General features: G+C 41.0%; 2 protein-coding genes across 3 annotated transcripts; both read right to left on the reverse strand.

Moving 5' to 3' along the window:
• Positions 1–1,439: 1,439 nt before the first annotated feature.
• Positions 1,440–4,228, reverse strand: gbx1 (gastrulation brain homeobox 1). The gene is made up of 2 exons (XM_004079394.4): positions 3,316–4,228; positions 1,440–2,988 (listed from the first exon to the last, which is right to left on the reverse strand). Exons 1-2 carry the CDS (start codon positions 3,764–3,766, stop codon positions 2,471–2,473), a joined length of 969 nt encoding a protein of 322 aa, XP_004079442.1. The 5' UTR covers positions 3,767–4,228; the 3' UTR covers positions 1,440–2,470.
• A 1,226-nt stretch (positions 4,229–5,454) lies between these two features.
• On the reverse strand, positions 5,455–10,693 carry asb10 (ankyrin repeat and SOCS box containing 10). Of its 2 annotated transcripts, none has more exons than XM_004079395.4 (5): positions 10,225–10,693; positions 8,571–8,838; positions 6,828–7,332; positions 6,236–6,349; positions 5,455–6,030 (listed from the first exon to the last, which is right to left on the reverse strand). In XM_004079395.4, the coding sequence occupies exons 1-5, from the start codon at positions 10,547–10,549 to the stop codon at positions 5,845–5,847; spliced, it is 1,398 nt and encodes a 465-aa protein (XP_004079443.1). In that variant the 5' UTR covers positions 10,550–10,693; the 3' UTR covers positions 5,455–5,844. The 2 variants fall into 2 exon arrangements, with proteins under 2 accessions (XP_004079443.1, XP_011485304.1); XM_011487002.3 differs by lacking the exon at positions 10,225–10,693 and adding an exon at positions 9,423–9,744.
• Between the last annotated feature and the right edge of the window lie 7,432 nt (positions 10,694–18,125).

The following is an 18,125-nucleotide window of genomic DNA, read 5'->3' on the forward strand; positions in this document are numbered from 1 at the left end:
CGCTCCATTCCCATCACTTTCCCCTTTTTTTCTCCTTCCTCCCTCTTCTTCTCTCCTTCCCCGTTGGCTTTCGCCTGCATTTCGCTGTTAATTTGCCTGAGAATGCATTAGCTGTAATGAAGGCTGAGGGCCGAGGGAATCCTCCAGGGTTCCATTAATCATCCCCCCTCAGACAGGCAACCTTGATTACAAGTGGCAAGAAATTCATTAGAGCCAGGCCTCTGACAACTCTTATCTCCGCCACTAGATCTGACTCATTAGGCAGCCAAATTAAAGCTATGATGGCCCTGATGAAACTCATCGCTTGTTTATCTTGTGCGATTTGATGCATCTGCCCATACATCACTGTAGCCACTACTGTCCGGACCCCCCCCCCCAACAAGTCAGGCCTCCAATCGGCTCTCCGTGCTTCCATCTCTTTCCCACGATGCCGATGGGAATGGAGAAACGATTGTCTTTTAAAGAAAATATTTCAATTTTGGATTTCTGATTCACAGAATGGATAAACTGAAACTCGAAAAAAGGTTAACAGGGATTTTAATGGCAGCTTACTGTTGGCTGAACTGAGCCGCAGCTCCTCATCGTCACCTTTTCTGTGCAGCTCATGGAGACTGAAATAGCTTTTACATTACAGCACAACGTTGTGAAACTGACCACCCATATTAGTCAGCTCTTGTCTCATAATAAAACTGCCCACCGCTGCTTCACAAGACCATCACTCCTTGAATCCCCATCCGAGTGTCACAGTCTTGATGTATGAGGTGGACTTTGAGATAAACTTTATTTGTTTTGGTGCCCAGGTCATGGACGGTTGAGCTCTGAGGTCAAACTGTGCAGCAGCAGGGATGAGTGTTAATAAGAACCTGACAGAATATAGCAGGAGCTTTCACAATGAGTAGGAATTTTAGGGACACAAATGTTTTTTTTTTAAATAAAATTTGACACTAAAAAATCTTTAAAGTCCAAAAATTTGCTGTGAATCATCAAATATGACACAAGGCCTAAGAATTTAGTTGTAATTGTCTGTGAAGCAAAATTATTCCAACATGAGAGTCTTCTGGAAATAGCTCAGAGAAGCTAAAGCCGCCATGAAAATGAAGCTTTTCACCAAAGATCCATTCTTCTTTCCTCCATCCTTTAATCAGATATTTTGATGGCTACCTTGAACTTTGCCCTTTTTTTGTTTTAAAGTCAAAATGTATTTTTTATTAGAAATTCTGTTCATGCAGTAAAAAAATGACTACATTTCACGTGGTGTATAACATTATTTTGTAAATTTGGCTTATAAAATTTTGAGTTTTTGAACATTTTATTATAATATTAATCTTTTTTGTAATAAATTATTTTTTGTGAGAGAAATGTCCCCAGAAATGATGAGATGCAACAAAAACAAATAAAATCTATCTTCATTTCTGAAAGTAAACCCCCTCCTTCTCCCATTTTTTTTTTTTTTTTTTGTTCTCCTTTTTTTTGCCAAAATAAATTTTGCAGCCAAGAAATGAGTCGGGGATGCTCCCGTTTGGAGGCCTGTCGTGACTCACAGAGAAGTTAATTACAGTGTGTTGAATGCGCCCAGGCTAATGAGGACCCATCAGTCCACTTGAGACTACATGGCCTCCCATAAGGAGGAATCAATCACTGCAGCCATTTAGAAAAACGCTCATCCAACCTTCTGAGGTTATTTCTAAAAGAAAACAATTGAAAATTCAAAATAATTTGAGAAAAACCTTGGAGGATTAGTGAAACTTGTTGTTTGCCTTGAATAAGTTAAAATATATACATTAAAAATAATAAAATCTACAAATATTTAAAAATGTTTGAGGAAATGTTTTATAGAAATTTGCGCAAATTTGATGCTTGCCATTTAACACTTGCGGCTTTTTTAAATGAAAACTCAGTTAACAAATTCAAAAACTAGTCAGACATTCTAGTTATTTTCCTCCAAATAATAATGATTCAATCTGGATTTCATATAAAGTGATTTATTAGGTCAATTATAATTTACAACTGTCCCTTGTTTGGTCGTTATTTCCTTCACATTTTTTTCTTGTCCTTCTTCGACAAATATCTCTGAAAGGTGTTTGTCACACACCTGTCAAACGAAACTCTTCAGTTACATGCAAACGTGTCTCAACAAACTGTACGAAACACAAAAAGAAAAGAAAAAAACTTTTTTTTCCGTCACCAAATCAGAACATGCACAACAGAACGTTTCGGCCCTACATAAATACTTAAAAAATATTTACAGCCACATCTCATAACTTCTCCTTATTTCTATTTATATATTTACATCACAATAAATAATAATAATAAAAAAGAAAAACATATTGCCAAATTCTCTGTTTGTGAGCAAACTCTCACCTTTCAGACCAAACAACTGAATCCTCCGTTTAGTGCGTCATGCGCTCAGCAGATCAGGGGAACAGGGTGTCTGTCTTTGAATTGGATTCTTAAACTCTGTTTTCTGAGTTCACGGTCTGGTCCCCTGCTCTATCTGTTGGTGCTGACTCCTCACTGCAAACCTGTTGACGTGCACGGGGATGGGGACCACGATTTTGGGGTTCCTCACGGGTTCTCCTGAGCGGTTGTTGACGTTGCCGGCTTTGATCCGTTTCCACTTGGCCCTGCGGTTCTGAAACCAGATCTTCACCTGCACCTCGCTCAGTTTCAGCGCGTGCGCGATCTGCGAGCGCTCGGTCAGGGACAGGTACTTTTTACAGTGAAACTCCTTCTCCAGCTCGAGCAGCTGCTCGCTGGTGAAAGCTGTTCGTCTCCTGCGGCTCTTCCCCGCCGAGCTGCCGGTGGGCAGCGCCTCCTGGGAGCTGCTTTTTAGTTTGCCCTTCTGGGACCCCAGAGGCCCACAGTTGTTCCCGTCTGAGAAACTCTCGTTCTCGCTGTCAGCGGAGCTGTCCTCCCGGTCGCTGCATGCCGCGTCTGCTGATTTTAGATCCAGCTTCTCCTCATCTGAACTGTACAGTTTGGTCTCACCTGGAATATGGATAAAAAGTTCACATAACTGAGACGTTTCAAAATAAGAAAATGGAATAATTCTCCACAAGTCTTCACTTATGTGTGATGACAGGATTACTAAAATAATTGGGTTTTATGAAAGGACTGAAAACCGGTTCTATTTGTACAACTTTTTAATTTTCCCACAAAAACATAGATTCTATAAGAAAATGACAAAAGGAATGTAAAATAATTTAAAAATTCTGTAGAAATAAAACACAGTTTTAACAAATATAACTTGTCAATGTGTCTCAAATCTGTGCGCACTTTTTTCTTGGCGCAACTGTCGTGCGTAATCGTCCTTACCCGATATAGTTTGGAAAGTTTCCGAAAAGTTGAGCAGCTCCTGTGCCTTGTCGCGGCTGTGCAGCTCCTCGGAGTGCGGACTCTCCTGTCTGCGCGCTCCGGGGTCAGCTGCGCTCAAACGCGGACCGGGCAGCTCCTGCGGCGGGTAGAAACTGTCCGGCGGGTCCGAGAAACTTGGCATGGTTGTGGTGAGCGCCACCATGGATGGTACCCCCTGTCCCAGACTGGCACAGAACGTGTTGGTGAGCCGCCCCGCGAAGGAGGCCAGCGGCGCGAGCGGAGGTATGCCAGATGACAGGGGCGAATGGGACAAAGCCTGCGGGATAACCAGCGGCCGGTAGGGCATGAACATGGGGTAGCCCGTGTAGAGCAGGTGTCCCGGCCTGGGCTGAGGGGTCCCTATCAGGGAGTCGATGGAGAACGCAGTCCCCTGACCGCCTGGTCTCTGCATATCTGCAGGAAAAGCCTCTTATTTGGGTGAAAACTTGACAGCAGCGTGTCCTCTCTGCGCGCCGGGCCAAACTTTCAGTTTGAGCGAAGAGCGGATTGAAAGTAGATCCTCTGGAGTGCTGTCATCCCTGTGCGCGGACTGCCTCTCCCGAGCTCTGCGCGTCAGTCACTCGGGCGCTTTGTTGCCCAAGCGCTACCTTTTTGTCACACTCTGAGACATAAACACACTCTCTATCTATCTATCTACCTCTCCCCTCTGCGCGCCTCCTCACTCCGCCCCTCTCCGCCGCACCATGTGCGCGCAGAGGAGGAGACGGCGAGAGCGCATTGGTTATCATCTGCAATACAAGGGGAATGAAAAGGGGGTGTTTCCCTGGGGGCTCATCCATCTTCCTCAAATTACGCTTCATTTCCTTATTCAGCCCATGACTTTTTGGCCGTCCTGAGAGGCGGTGGTTTCCCAGTGGAGCCCAAAGAGAGGAGTCGCACCCCCCTCGCAGCTCTCCTTCACCCCCCCCTCCTCCTTCCAGGTTCTCCATTGACTGCATGACGGTGTGAGAGACTCCAGCCCTTCCCCTTCTATAATCGTTGACCACACCAACCCAATCAGCTATTATTAATTTTGATTGATGATAAGTAATTACTCTGGATTTAAGGGACAGCGTAAAACAACGAGCGCTTTTGTTGGACTATTGGGGCCGATGGGCATCAAGAGTCAAGAGGGAGGAGAGGCAGATGTTTCCCGGCTCGCCTCTCCTTTTCTCTACGGCTAAAGACAAAGCCGTTGGCTTCAGAAAAAGAAGTGCTGCAACAATTGTTCCCTGGAGAGAGTCAGATTAGATTCAGATTAAAACCGTTTACGTGGGGTCATCTGGGACACTCCAGTCAAACGGGAGCGACTTTTCCACTCTGAAAGAACTCAGGGAAACTAGATTGAAAGGATGTGAATCGTAAACTTACCTCCACACCACCCCTGCAGCGTTTATAGACTAAACAACGCAGTCGTTTCCCTTTATTTGCGCGTAATAATTCGTCTTTGATCAAAGATCCACGTGGAGAATAAAAAAGAAGAGACTTTTTCTTTGAGTGGATCATCAGATCATCTCACCTTTTAAATGGAAATGGGAACTGATGATGATTAGCCCTATTGAGTCCTGCGTGCCCGGGCTCTCCAACTGGTCGGCTGATTGCACGAGGACATAAACATTTCACCACCGACTCTGATTAGCTCTGGAGGACCAGGCCAGGCTAATTCTTATAATTGCAAGTGACTCGAGCAGCAGCAGCAGCTCTCTTTGATCAGATTTTACTGCTACTTAATTCATTTCTTTTTTTCCTGTTTTGTTCTTAGAAAAAGCTTTTTCCAAAATTTTTAAACACAAATTGGAGACATTTTTTGAAAGAAAATTCCAATCCCAGCAGATTTATTTTCAATTGCTATCTGGATAATTAAACTGAATTTCCTTTGATATTTCTGATGCCCAATTTTGAAACCTGAATAGCAAATTTTACGCATTTTTTCCTCCAAAAAGAAACACAAATTCGTATTTTTTAAACCATCTATCCTGCAGAACCCCCCCCCCTTAATTCTGTTTAGAAACAATCCTTTTAATTGCTCTCAAAATGACATCACACAATTAAATATGCATTAATTACGTATTAAACACGCACAAATAATGGCTACAAAGCCACGATGCAGCATCACATTTTATTCTGAAATAAATAAAAAACATCCTCCTAAAATTAAACAAATCCATCCAACTATGTTATGAATTATCCTTTATAACATTAAACCCACGATGCTCACTTTAAAATCACAAAAGGCAACTAGAAATAATTAAGAAAACACGTTTAAAACAGAAATCAAATCTTTTACTTTAATAGTTCTTGTCTATAGCTCCCTCTTGTGGAAAAAGCATTTAACTGTTGACTTTGGTAGAAAGTGACACCAATAAAAAGAAAATTGCAACGTCATCTGATGTAAAGGTTAAACATTCAAATATTTATCAATATTTAATATCAGCCACTGTCAGCAAAGCATCACAATGGGCTGCATGATCCAAAAAGGACGAGGTGCATTTAGTGGACATATCCTCTGTAGTCCAGGAGTAAATAGTTTTTGATGAAGGTGGGCAGATCCAGTTCTGGGACCACTTTGTGCAGCCGCCCCTCCAGGAAGGTTCTGACCCGGCAGCGCGCCAAGTGCTGCAGAGATCGAGGCTTCATTGCCAAGGAGAAGACTGACTCGTAAAAGTCTTTGTGTTTCTGTTGAGTTGAGCACAAACGAACATTTATCAGGTTCTTAGAGCCCAGATCCAAAATATATAGATGTAATTTTATAGAAAATAATTGTAATTATTTTTTGGCAACGGTGATATTAAACTTTTTTTGAGGATGTAAGCATAACAAGACGAGGAAGATAAAAATCTAAAAACAAAGAGGTCAAAATGGATTTGTTTGGGTGACTTGCCTCAAAAGCCTCTGTAGACACAGACTCAAGCCAGGTGTCTGTGACTTTGAGGTGACTGTAGGCGTTCAGGAGAACCTCGATGGTGCGAGGAGATTCTGAGCAGTGTTTCAGAACCTGAAAGATGCACGGCAATCAGTTTCATACAATAATTTGTGCTCATAAGTGAGCTTGTGACTTCAGAACTGAAGAAATAAAGTAATTAAACACTTGTGAAATGAGCAGATTGGTCTTCTCCCTAGGGGTTTAACTGGAAATTATGCAATTAGTGCTAATTAATCTCCTATTAACACTCGCCTAATTAGGAACCAGGCATTTTGTCTAGTGCATGTTGGTTCACTGATAGTTGTAGTCTGTTTCCTGCAGAGAGTGCAACACTTCATGTTGTGTCATGAAATAGTAATGATTTGAATGTAAAGTTATATAGTCTGTAAAAAAATGATGTTTTAAGATTTTAATTCAAGGCGATTCAAGCTAATTGTTAAAGGGAGTAACCTTGATGAAAATGGGGTGTTGCTCTGGGCGTATTGGCACTAACCAACATCAAATGCATGACTAGGGTTCATTTGGAGGTATTATGGGATAGGATTTGCACCTTAGGTAGAGCACCAGGCCACACCCTGATTGAGCCATAATTCAGAAGAGCGCGGACGATCCTCTCCGGCTGATGGGAAGCTTTGTAACACACCACTTTCAAGACGTTGTGCATGGGAGCCTCTCCCCCGTAGTCCATGTCGTTCACACAGGCACCCTTAGCGAGCAGCAGATCCACTATATCTGGATTCACATTCTTGCAGGCCATGTGCAGAGGAGTGTGTTTGTCCTGGTCCTTGATGTGGAGGCTTGCTCCCGCCTCCAGCAGCCTCTGGCACACCTTATAGTAACGCTCCAGGTCCTGCAGCTCCTGAGGCTGAGAGCAGGCGGAGTTAAGGGGAGTGAAGCCCTCATCGTTTTGTTCGTCTAAAGCGGTGCCGTAGCTCAGGTAGAGGTCGACATGGTGGGGGAGGCCGTGCCTGGCTGCAACATGTAAGGGGGTGTCGTTTTCATCCAGACTGTGACCGTTGATTGTTGCACCGTACTGAAGGAGATGTTTGGCACATCTGCAATCAGAAGGAACGTTTCATAGATGGGGTTGTATTTCTTAGTATCAACCCTACCTAATGTGTTTACATTTCAACAGGTTACAAAACAACAACTTCAAATTTTGGGCTGCACGGTGGTGCAGTGGTCAGCCCCCCTGGTTCAAGTCTGGGGGACCTGAAACAGAACATAAATGGGGGACCTTACTGTGTGGGGTTTGCATGTTCTCCCCGTGCATGTGTGGGTTTTCTCTGGGGACTCCGGCTTCCTCCCGCGGTCCAAAAACATGCTTCATGGGTTAATTGGTTACTCTAGGTGTGAATGTTATTGTGCATGGGTGTGTGATTGCGGCCCTGCGACAGACTGGCAACCTGTCCAGGGTGTCCCCAGCCTTCGCCCACAAGTGGCCGGGAAAGGTTCCGGCAGCCCCGTGACCCCAAAGGGGAACAAAAGGATTAGAGGATGAATGAACATTAAATTTCATGCTACTTTCACGTTTGGCCTCGGGAATGCACATTCAAACAACGAATTCCAATGAAAAGTCTACATAAACGTGCATTTTGGGCTTCAAAACTCAAGCCTCGCTACCCACATTTTTAAGGCAGTTTTTGGGCTCTACGAGGAAAACACAAGGCTATTAAACGCACATGGAAAGGTGAACCAGTTGAACTTTGACCAATCAGGGACTCGGCCTTGGTAGTGGGCTTAATTTGATTCAGGGAAGTGCCAACTTTTTCAAAATTGATCATGGAGGAGAAATTAATTATTGTGGTTTGTGCCCGGTTGGAATTATTTGTCACCAAGTCTTTCATATATGTCGGAATAGAGCTGTGAAAGACAAAGATGGAGAAAGATTTGAGATTTTTGCACTGCTTCGACATTGTTCACCAAGCCTCTTCCAAGTGTAGGTACATGCGGTAGTACAGGAGTGCGTTTCAGAATTCAACATGTTTTTGAAAGTGTATCACATGCCCAGGGTGTACATTGCATCACTGGCATAAAGGATAAGAAGCATCAGGTATCTGGGATTTTTTTAGTCTACTTTACGGATGGCCAACCCTACTCCTCAAGAGCCACAACCCTGCCTGTACACCAGCTCTCCTTCCCCAGATTACTCCTGACTAGCTGACCCAGGTGAGTCAACATCCTGATTGACTGAACACACCTGATTTTGCTCGTCAGCTTCAAGCAGTCCAGGAAAAGCCAGGTTTGTGGCTCTTGAGGACCAGGGTTGTCCAGCCCTTCTTCTGATACTCACTCCAAAGATTCAGGGCTTGTGCAAACATGCAAAGGCATAAGCCCATCTTCAGAGACGGCATTGGGGTTGGCGCCATAAGCCAGCAACAGTTTGGTGCACTCTGGCTGGCAGTTTTCACAGGACTCGTGCAGGGCAGTGACTCCACCAGGTGCCAGGTCCACGTTTGCACCACGTTGCAGCAGGAGATCCAAGCAGTCTGCAAAACCTCTACTGGCAGTAATGTGAAGCGGCGTTGTCAGCTCTTGCTCATAGGTGAGTGACCAAAGTCCTGTCAACAGAGAGAGCAAGAGGAAGAGGTCTTTAGGAGTATGCAATTAGAAAGTCAAGCGGTTTAACCTTTAAAAACAGAATATTAAGATTCATTTAAAGCCATTTTTTGAGCTAATATAAAAACATTAATGGTCTTTTTTAAATTATTATTATGCTATCTTAAGGCAAAATCCCAAAACCTGTGTTGTTTTTAGGACACAGTTCCCGCAGGGCAGCAGGAGTTCATCTGAAATTTGAGTTGTGGGGCAGTACCACTGGCACGAAGCAACCCCGACCGCCCTTCCCCTCCTGGTTGCTGAGAGCTAGGGGTAGGGAGCTCCAAGTATATTTTCTGCATCACAAATAAGTTCTTTTTTTCATACATCTGATCCTGATTCACTCCAATTTGAATAAAGAAATACTCAGAAATGCATTATTAAGCTCAATTTTCTCAATATATGCCTTCCATCATAAGAAAAATCCCCAAAAAACATGTTAAAAACACCAAAACCACGATTTTTATCAAGTGTGTCTTTAAAACACATTTCAGATTGCATGCTGTAGCTTCTCTTTGAAGAAAATAGGAGTCACTGCAAAACCTACTGAGGCCTCTGTAGTTGAACCGGAAGTTTTTCCATTCCTCTATATTGCTGGTGTCATAAATGGCATCAATAAGGTAACTGTACTCGTCGTCGTCCATAATGCTGAGAAGAGTCAACTCATCGCCCACAAGCAGAGAGTTCCAGAACTGCAGGACGCAGCCCGTGGCCTTGGCTGTGGCGATCACATCTTCACGATATCTCTTTGACTTGTGCCACTTAAATTTAGATCCCACATAAGCCATGTTCCCCGCTGACCTGGTGGTTTTCCTCCTTTTGTTTTTTGGCTGTGACTTGCCTTGTGGACGATCGTTTCTGTGGACTGTTTGTGCAGACAGGGCTATTTCAGGAAGGTGCCATGTGACTCTTTGAGCCATGGGAGTCGATGACTGTGCATTACTGTCCCGTGTTTTTTTTTTTTTTTTTAAGTAATGCTATGCAGCGATTTATTTTTAAAACGTAAAGCTTTTTAATTTTTCAAAGCTGTTGATGGAAACTGAATTTTGTTTAGAGTCTTTCACCGGCAGCCTCTCTAGTGGACAGTGAAAGGCTCAATTGAAGCCAATGGTTTTATGCCCTGTTGCACGGAACAAATAAGTGCTGCGGTTGTCTATGAGGTGGACATGTAATGGCTTACAATACTGTCTCATGGTCTGCTTCTATATATGTAGTGTTGCAGAGTCTTCATGTGCAGCACAAACCTGACATTAGTTCCCTATTGGTTCTATTAAAGCAACAGATACAGTCTTAAATCTGATCATCTAGAGATGCGATGAAGCTGCCAGTGGACACACGTCTTCTCTTACCTTCTCCCCGGGCGACCCAGCGCATGTCCCCTCCTTGAGGTTCAATGACAACATTAGCTATGGATCCTCTAGGAAAAAGTCTTTGCAGAGCCTCCAGGTTTCCTGTGTAGACGGCATTCTGGATCACCACATCTTGGCACAGAAGAGGACGCTGGACAAAGCTGGTTCTCCAAGACGTTCTGTTCACAGACTCTTTCCTCTGCATATAAGTGCTAAGGTGATGGGAGGCCAGTTGTGTTTTGTGCCGGTTTCTCTCCAGCTCCTCCTTGTCTAGCTCAAGGGAACGCAAGGCAGTGGATGTAAAGAAAAAGGTTCCTCGAGACATGCTGGTCCCTGAGAAAAGAGGCTTTTGTAATGGACGCTGTCAAAAAAAACGCCTTTGATTTGGATCAGAATTATTTGCTTGTTGTCCTCCTCATGCTCACGGGTTAGAGGTTCACAAAGTTGTTTTGATATTCGGTAAGAGACCTTTCCCACCTTGTGACAAGATGGGCTATTTTTAGGTCTCACGTGCAAACGCTCACACTTCTCAGCTGCCTGCAGCTGTTCGGTTGATCTGCAGCTATTGCAATAAAGTCTGAAAGTGCTGCTCCAGCTACACGCCAGTCCTTTCAAATTTGTTTATCGTACAAATGATTGACTTTAAACATTAAAAAGTTTTATTTTACAACATCCAAACATCTTGTCATGTTGCTCAGGAGTTAATCTAAAACCTCAAGCTTTGAAATCTAGAATGCACGACAGTGATTTTTAAATAGTCATTCGATTTTTCATATTTAAAATACAGGTTTAGGCTTCCTCAGTCTTGGTTTAAGCCTTTTTGCACAGTAAATTGTATGAACTTGAACAATATACATTGTTGTAGGTAGACTGCAAAGAATGTGACAAAATGTAAAATCTTGTTTTAAGACATTCAAGATATTTCACCAGATTTAAATTGTTTTCTGTGCTCCACAAGTTTTCCTTAAAATCAGCACAGTTGAGAAATTTTTGACTGATCAGGATATAAATAAGGAAGTTATTATTAACCTATGTGACAATCCTTTTCCTTCATGCTCTTGGCAATAGATAAACCTAATTTAAGTCTAAAAAAAATTACATTTGTCTGTAATTTTTGGTTTAATTTTAAGTATGTTATTTTAACTTTCAATAATTGTACACAAGTTTGACTGCCATTTATTGTCATTATTTTGGAAACAAAAATTAAGATTCAAGTTCTAGAAATTCTATTTCATGAGTTTTTAGATAGATTACCTTTTATTGGCTGTTCATATTCAAATAAAATAAATATAAATAATGCAATATTTTAAATTAAATTGTTGAAATATCTTAAAATATTAAGAGAAACATAGAAATCATATAAATTGCAGACAAATGATTTTTCTTGTAGATTTTTTTTCTTAACCGAGTTCTACTGTACCTCCTGTCTGACGGCAGCAGAGAGAAGGAGTGATGGAAAGGAGGAGTGGTGTCTCCAGTGATGGAGACTGATCGCCTGTCCAGGTCATTGAGACGGTTGGCCTGATTGATTATTTTATTATGAAGGGCCACCTTGTACTAAGACGACATTCTCATTTTGTTCTTAAACGAGTCACTTATTACACTAGTCTTTTTGTCACTCTAATCAAAATGGTAAATAAATTAGGTACATGAAAACTCAAAAAATACAAAACTAATTGCTTAGAACTAGCACAAACATTCTTCTTATTGGGCTATAAGACATTCAATTTGAAGTAAAATTAACAGTTAGCTCTTTAACGTATTTTCCCATTTTTTTAATGCTTGCGTGGAACGTCTTGTTTCTATAATTTGATATCTTTTGATCCGATTTCTTGTTAAGTTAAACTTCTTGCTGCATCGTTTTACTACTTTCTATTGATTTTCTTAGACTTCTTTTCCTATTTTTGGCTACCACTTTTTTCATTGTAGATCTAAGATGTAAATAAATGTCTTGAATGTTTTGTTCTCACTATAGAGAAAGAGATTCTAAATGATCGTTGGCTCAGACTTCCCCGTCTGATCACTGCTAATGTCTTTCCTCATTAATGTCAGGTTTTTCCATTTTAACTTCTTTTTGACCATGGCAAACACTTTGCTAAAGGCAGAGAACATTTACATACTAGATCTTTACCCTCTGAAAAATCCCCTTTCATCAAAAATTAGTTGTAAGCAAAGCTCAACTTTTATTTTCGATTTGAAATTTTCCGTGTATCTGCTGAAAGATGAGCAAACACTAACACACATTTTTAAGCCTCAGTAAGTATTTTGCAAAATGTATTTTTCTGCTCTGTAGTTTTTCCTAAGAGCCCTAATGGATTTTCTGCATCCACACGGCCCCCCGCATTAGAACATTAGGCTGAACGACTGGCAACCGCTGTGTCACTCTGCCCCACGAGTGGGGCTCTGATGGCTGAGGGACGGCACATAATTAAGCCTCATAAGCCAACGCTTCTGACAAACATGTCTTCTGATTCATGAATGGTCATTTTTCTTGGGATTTCACACAAAGGCTGTAGAGGCACAAAGGAAGGGTTGGAGTGACCTTTTTAGTTTTTAAAAGACCCACTCCGATGAAAACAGAGTTTTTAACGTGTTATTGTGGTATTTGTTTTAATGAGGGAGAACAAATATGTGAAGAAACTGGATTCTCTAGAAAGGACTGTATTGTATTAGTTCGTAACCCCGTCAGTTTCTTGCACACAGAAATAATGAATAATGACTCAGAGACAGTAACTTATCTTTTTTAGGTTTACTCCGCACAAAGACCACAGATTTGTACGCAGGGTTACAGACATGTGAACATGGTGCATTCAAAGTCCGAACAAAGGGGTTCAGAAAAAGGGTTGACATATATACCTTGCATTTGCATATTCAGAACCTCATTCGATGGATCATGGTGTGAAAAACCCACCTACAGACTTTTGCAGGCTAGATGTTCGAAGGTCAGAGCACATAAAGTGTCAGATCTCTCTGGGGTTATCACAGACATTTGCCAGAACGCATACACCAGAACACACAAAGATGAAGAGGGAGGATGTTAAAGGAATGTTTTTCGAGACAATAGTCTTGGTTGTGCTCTGTCTGGAGTGTAATATACTTTTGAGATGATAATACATAGTGAATCGAGTTTAAGTCATTAATGTGATAAAAGGTAAAAGTTAGTATAATAAAATTTAAAAAGGGAGTTTCTAACTATCCTGTTTCTAATCATTCCTAACAAAATGTAAAAAAAATTCAGCTTAAAATTGCCTTTCTGAATTTTTCTTTATTCAAATCATTAGACGAAAAAAATGCGGTTTGAAAAAACCTGTAGCAGTCACTTAGGTGCTAAAATTGGCGGGCTCCCTCCTCGGCTCCATTCCCATGCTTCCAGTTGCAGACAAATTGATCCATGTCTGTCTTTGTTTTCCTCGTCCAAGCTGGCATTAGGCTCCAAATTTGCTCGTCATTTTTGTTGCACCGGTAATGTTATGTTGGGGTTGTGAGGGGTGTCACAATGTGATGTGACATGAGTGGCCTGGTTTACAAAGGAGGCAGATGACTCTTAACTTCAGGTCCAGGTTTTTATTTGCTGGTCTCACACCTTGGCTGCACAGCTCACACATGCCCTCTTTCACACTGAGCTCCTTCTCTTTTATGGGCTCCAGTTAATTGGCTGGCCACGCCCAGGAAGGAAGTCACATTTAAACAAACATTTAAAATAATTACAACAAAAGATAGAAATGTCTTGTAAATAATAGTTAAAGTCCTGCAAATAAAGACATACATAAATAAACAAACAACTGAAATCATTACAACAAAATGTATATACAAAGAAATCCAAATTCTTTCCACTTCCTGTGCCCAACTATTAAACAGGAAGTAAGGGCCTTGGCCACCATTTTGTTCCTTGGGCAACAAGAAGAGAAGGTGAGAAACATTACAAAAATCAAAGAAGTCTTAAACATGTGGTGATGAGTTATGATAGACCGGTGACAAGTAGATAAACTACTTTGTCACAAGGGGCTATAAGCTAATGAGAGAGAATGTAAACTAAGAGATGATGGGAAATAAGGACAGGCTTACTCCGTGCCATTGGATGATTTCTGACGTATTTCTGCTGCTCTGCAGAAAACTATGTCCTAGAAAACTGGATTTTGGCTGAAACGGCATAATCAGAATTAAAAGACCACTGGGAAAGCTGTGAAAGTAGCTTAAAAGATGATTGGAGTGGGACTTTAAAGCCCGCATAAATTCATCTGATGAACGAAGCACGGCCCATCGCGATGCCTGCGAGCGCCATCAGGTTTGTGCCACAGGTGGAAGAAAATATGTCTTAGCAGTGAAGGATACTTTTCCTATTTTACATTTGAAGACACAGCAGCATAGCTGCTTGCCAGCTATACCTTAATGACTGTTCCGGTATGGAAATCAAGGCCATTTATTTCATGTTACAGTTTAGTAATAGATGCCACATTAAACAGAAAGCGAGTTAGAGTTTCAACTTTCAAAACACACATTACTAGAGAGAGACTAGGAATATTGTTTTTGCGGCTGGAGTACATCCTTTTAAATGATATACATAATGAGTTTATAATATGCATCTGGGCTACCTCCTCTCTACTTTGATGTCTTCCAAATGGCCCGGGTGTCATCAGCAAAACATGTAGGCACTTTCCCGCCTCATTGACTCCCAAATGTATTTTAAATATCATTCCTGGTAACGCAATTATTTAAAACGCTGATCTAAACACTTACTAATGGGGAAAAAGACTGCCACTTGGATAAATTCATTTCTCAAATGGTGGGCATTCGTGGTTCGTTTTTTTTCTTTTTTTTTTTTTTTTTTTTCTGTGAAGCGGAGGCAACTCTGATGACAGGAAAAAAAAAAAGGAGCAGCAGCACCCCCTGCCCTCACAGCCCCCCATGGACATAATAGATCTTTGGTTTCCTCCCATTACCATCCAGTTGCGGTCTCTCCAACCTTCTCTGTATCGTGGTCAACTACCTTCGCATCCCCAGGCGGGAGAAAAGCTGGACATCAGTAACAGACCTGATGAAGGAGAGGCACTTCATTTATGCAATCATAGGCAATTAGTTCCCTCTGATTATGAAGCCCTTAATGCTATTTTGAGAACCGTGGCTCACTGTAATAGATAGAGATTAAACTATAGCCCTCCCACCAACACGGAGCAGCCATTTAATACACTGAGAAAATAATGAAATGTACACAGTAATTACAGTAATGTTAAATGCTAATGGCTTTGCAATTGGATCTGCTGTTAGTTTAAGATGGAGTCAGAGCAACTAAAGAGAGTTTAAGTTCAGAGAAGTGTTATTACAGCAGCGGAGCCCTTAATTATCAACCAGGTGTTTCTTTTTCTGAAGCCTGGTGATTGGTTTGACAGCTTTTAATGCTGGATTTTTACAATTCAGCTTTTGATTGAAAGGGAACTGTTTTCAAAGTTTTTATTCTGGAGCTGAATGAGCCGTCGGATCACTATGGACACATGTTGAGACCTAATCAGTGTCCCTAATTCACTGCAGACCGTATAGCAAGCTGGAAGCTTCATTTCTGCTACTTTTAATTTACAATTAAGCTTGTTTTTACATCTAATTTAAGTTTACATGGTTTAATTTTTAAGGCCTTTGTCATGACAGCACAGCAGTCACAACAGTGGCAAAAAGGCTGCACTGCATGACATTTTGTTCAACATTTACACACAAAAAACATAAAAATGTGTCGTGATAATATCTTCAACCTTTACATATGTGTGTAGGCTATAGCCTAGAGTCATAGATTTGAAAAACAATTGAAATTACAAAGCTGTTGAATTGTTTTTAGGTTTAGATTGATCCTTAATTAATAAAAGCTCCCCAAATTTACTTAAATACTCTGCTTTAGCTTCACGGATATAAATGATTTTTTCTAAAGGAAGGCAGGATAACATTTGTTCCAAGGCCTGTGCAATACATCTTTTGGCAGCTAGTGGGCAAACATCAATAAATGTACATTCAGTTTTCCTATAATTATGATTCACAGGATACAAAACCAATAGCAAAAAAACTAGGAATCCATTTGAGCAGTTTTGTATGGAAGCCGTGGCCAGTTTTGTCGTGATAACAACATCTAGTATCAAGAGAAAACAAGTTTTTTTTCTCGCGATATCAAGAAAGTAGTTTCGCCATTTTTCTACAAAACAGCAAAACAAAGCAGTTTGTCAGAAAAAAATGTCATACACCAGAAAAACTGATCAATTTATAATTGATTACTTTATTCATGGTCTAACTCAGGCAGAAATGAGGCAGATGTTCCTGGTCATAAACAACATCCAGATCAGTCATGGTCATTTGAGGAGAAGGTTAGCAGCTACAGCTGCGCAGGCGTTTGCAGTTCAGTGATCCTGCTGTTGTTGTCAGTTTCATCCGTGACCAAATAAGGGGACCAGCCATGTCTACATGGTTACGGAGTGATGCATGATTGTTTTGTTTTTTAACGTGTCTACAAGCAGATGTACAGTAATCACCAAGGAAAATTGAATTTGTGTTCTTGTGTTAATGAGAAATACTATTATGTGGAAAAAGACTAGTTTTCTCATGATAACAAGATGGTAGATGTCGTCAGCATGAAAACAAAAAGAAAGTTAGATGTTGATATCATGATAAATGGGGGGAAGAAAGGAACAAGTTAGGCTATTGGCGGCTTCCATAGTTTTAGGTCTCTTTTCTCTTGTAGCTTGAACTTTTTCCAAAAATATTTTGATGAAGCAACAGTCCCACATGTATTATCTTTAGGTCCACATTTTACACAAGCATCAAGTGTGTTCTTATTGTATTTGTGTGGAGTATAAGCATAAATTGCAGTTTTCGACTTTAGCACATGCTCAATTACTTTCATTCCTATTAATTGATAAGTTGTCATTTCATGATTTTAATTTTCCCATTGAATTCTCTGATGTGTTGAAGTCCAAAAAATATGCCTTTCCTTAAATCAATTTTAATCATTAGTTTTTCCAACTGTGAAAGTGGAGTTTTGGTGAGATTAATTTGGTTTGTGTTTACAAAATTTCTAGTACTTTTCAAATCTACTTTTCAAGCTGGTTTTAATTCTTAAAAGGACATGAAGATGGCATCACCAAGTATGAATGAGGATTGAATAAATAATGGACAGATTATAAGCGCTGAGAGTGTCTGGAAAAGCGCAGATAAATCTAATACATTATAATAATAATAATTGTTATTATTTATGTCTGATTGTAAGTTTTTAATGCAATTAAAGTGTCTAAAGGTCAACAATCATTGGTGTTTTACACCTATGACCCATGAGGCTACACAATGGGGTCCAGAATAGGCATCCTGTCAGAGATCTGCTTCAGAACTCATCACAATTCTTAAGATGTTGGCAAAGAAACAATTGAATTTATCGACATATGGATTGAATAACTCCAAACTGCTCAGTGGGAGCTAGATTACTTTTTTTTTGTGCTTTCTTTCAGCTCTGAGCCCACCACATATAATGCATGGTATCGGCCTTTGCAGATTCCAATTGCCTCTCAATGCGCTGATCACTGCACGCAAATAGCACTCTTCTTCATCAAGACAATTGAGAGGTTCATATTTCACACTAATAGTCCTTTATAACTTTGACCATCTATCACAACCTCATTTCATTGCAGTTGCCGTTAATACGTGCTTCCCTGCCAAGTGGAACATTTTCTAATGATGCACTCTCACATGAAAACAAGGCAAGCCATCCCAGGCTCTGCATCAGTCACTAATGCACCCATTCATAATGCGTTCATAGCAGTCTGCCTAAAGCAGACAGCAATGACTACCACTGGGCACGGGCATGAGAGGGGATATGGGGAAGGGTGCGAGACCTAAATGGCCACGATAATCATGAGCAAAGTCACTGCCATCAG

Source organism: Oryzias latipes, chromosome 17, assembly GCF_002234675.1.
Source record: "Oryzias latipes chromosome 17, ASM223467v1".
In the NCBI taxonomy this organism is placed as follows: domain Eukaryota; kingdom Metazoa; phylum Chordata; class Actinopteri; order Beloniformes; family Adrianichthyidae; genus Oryzias; species Oryzias latipes.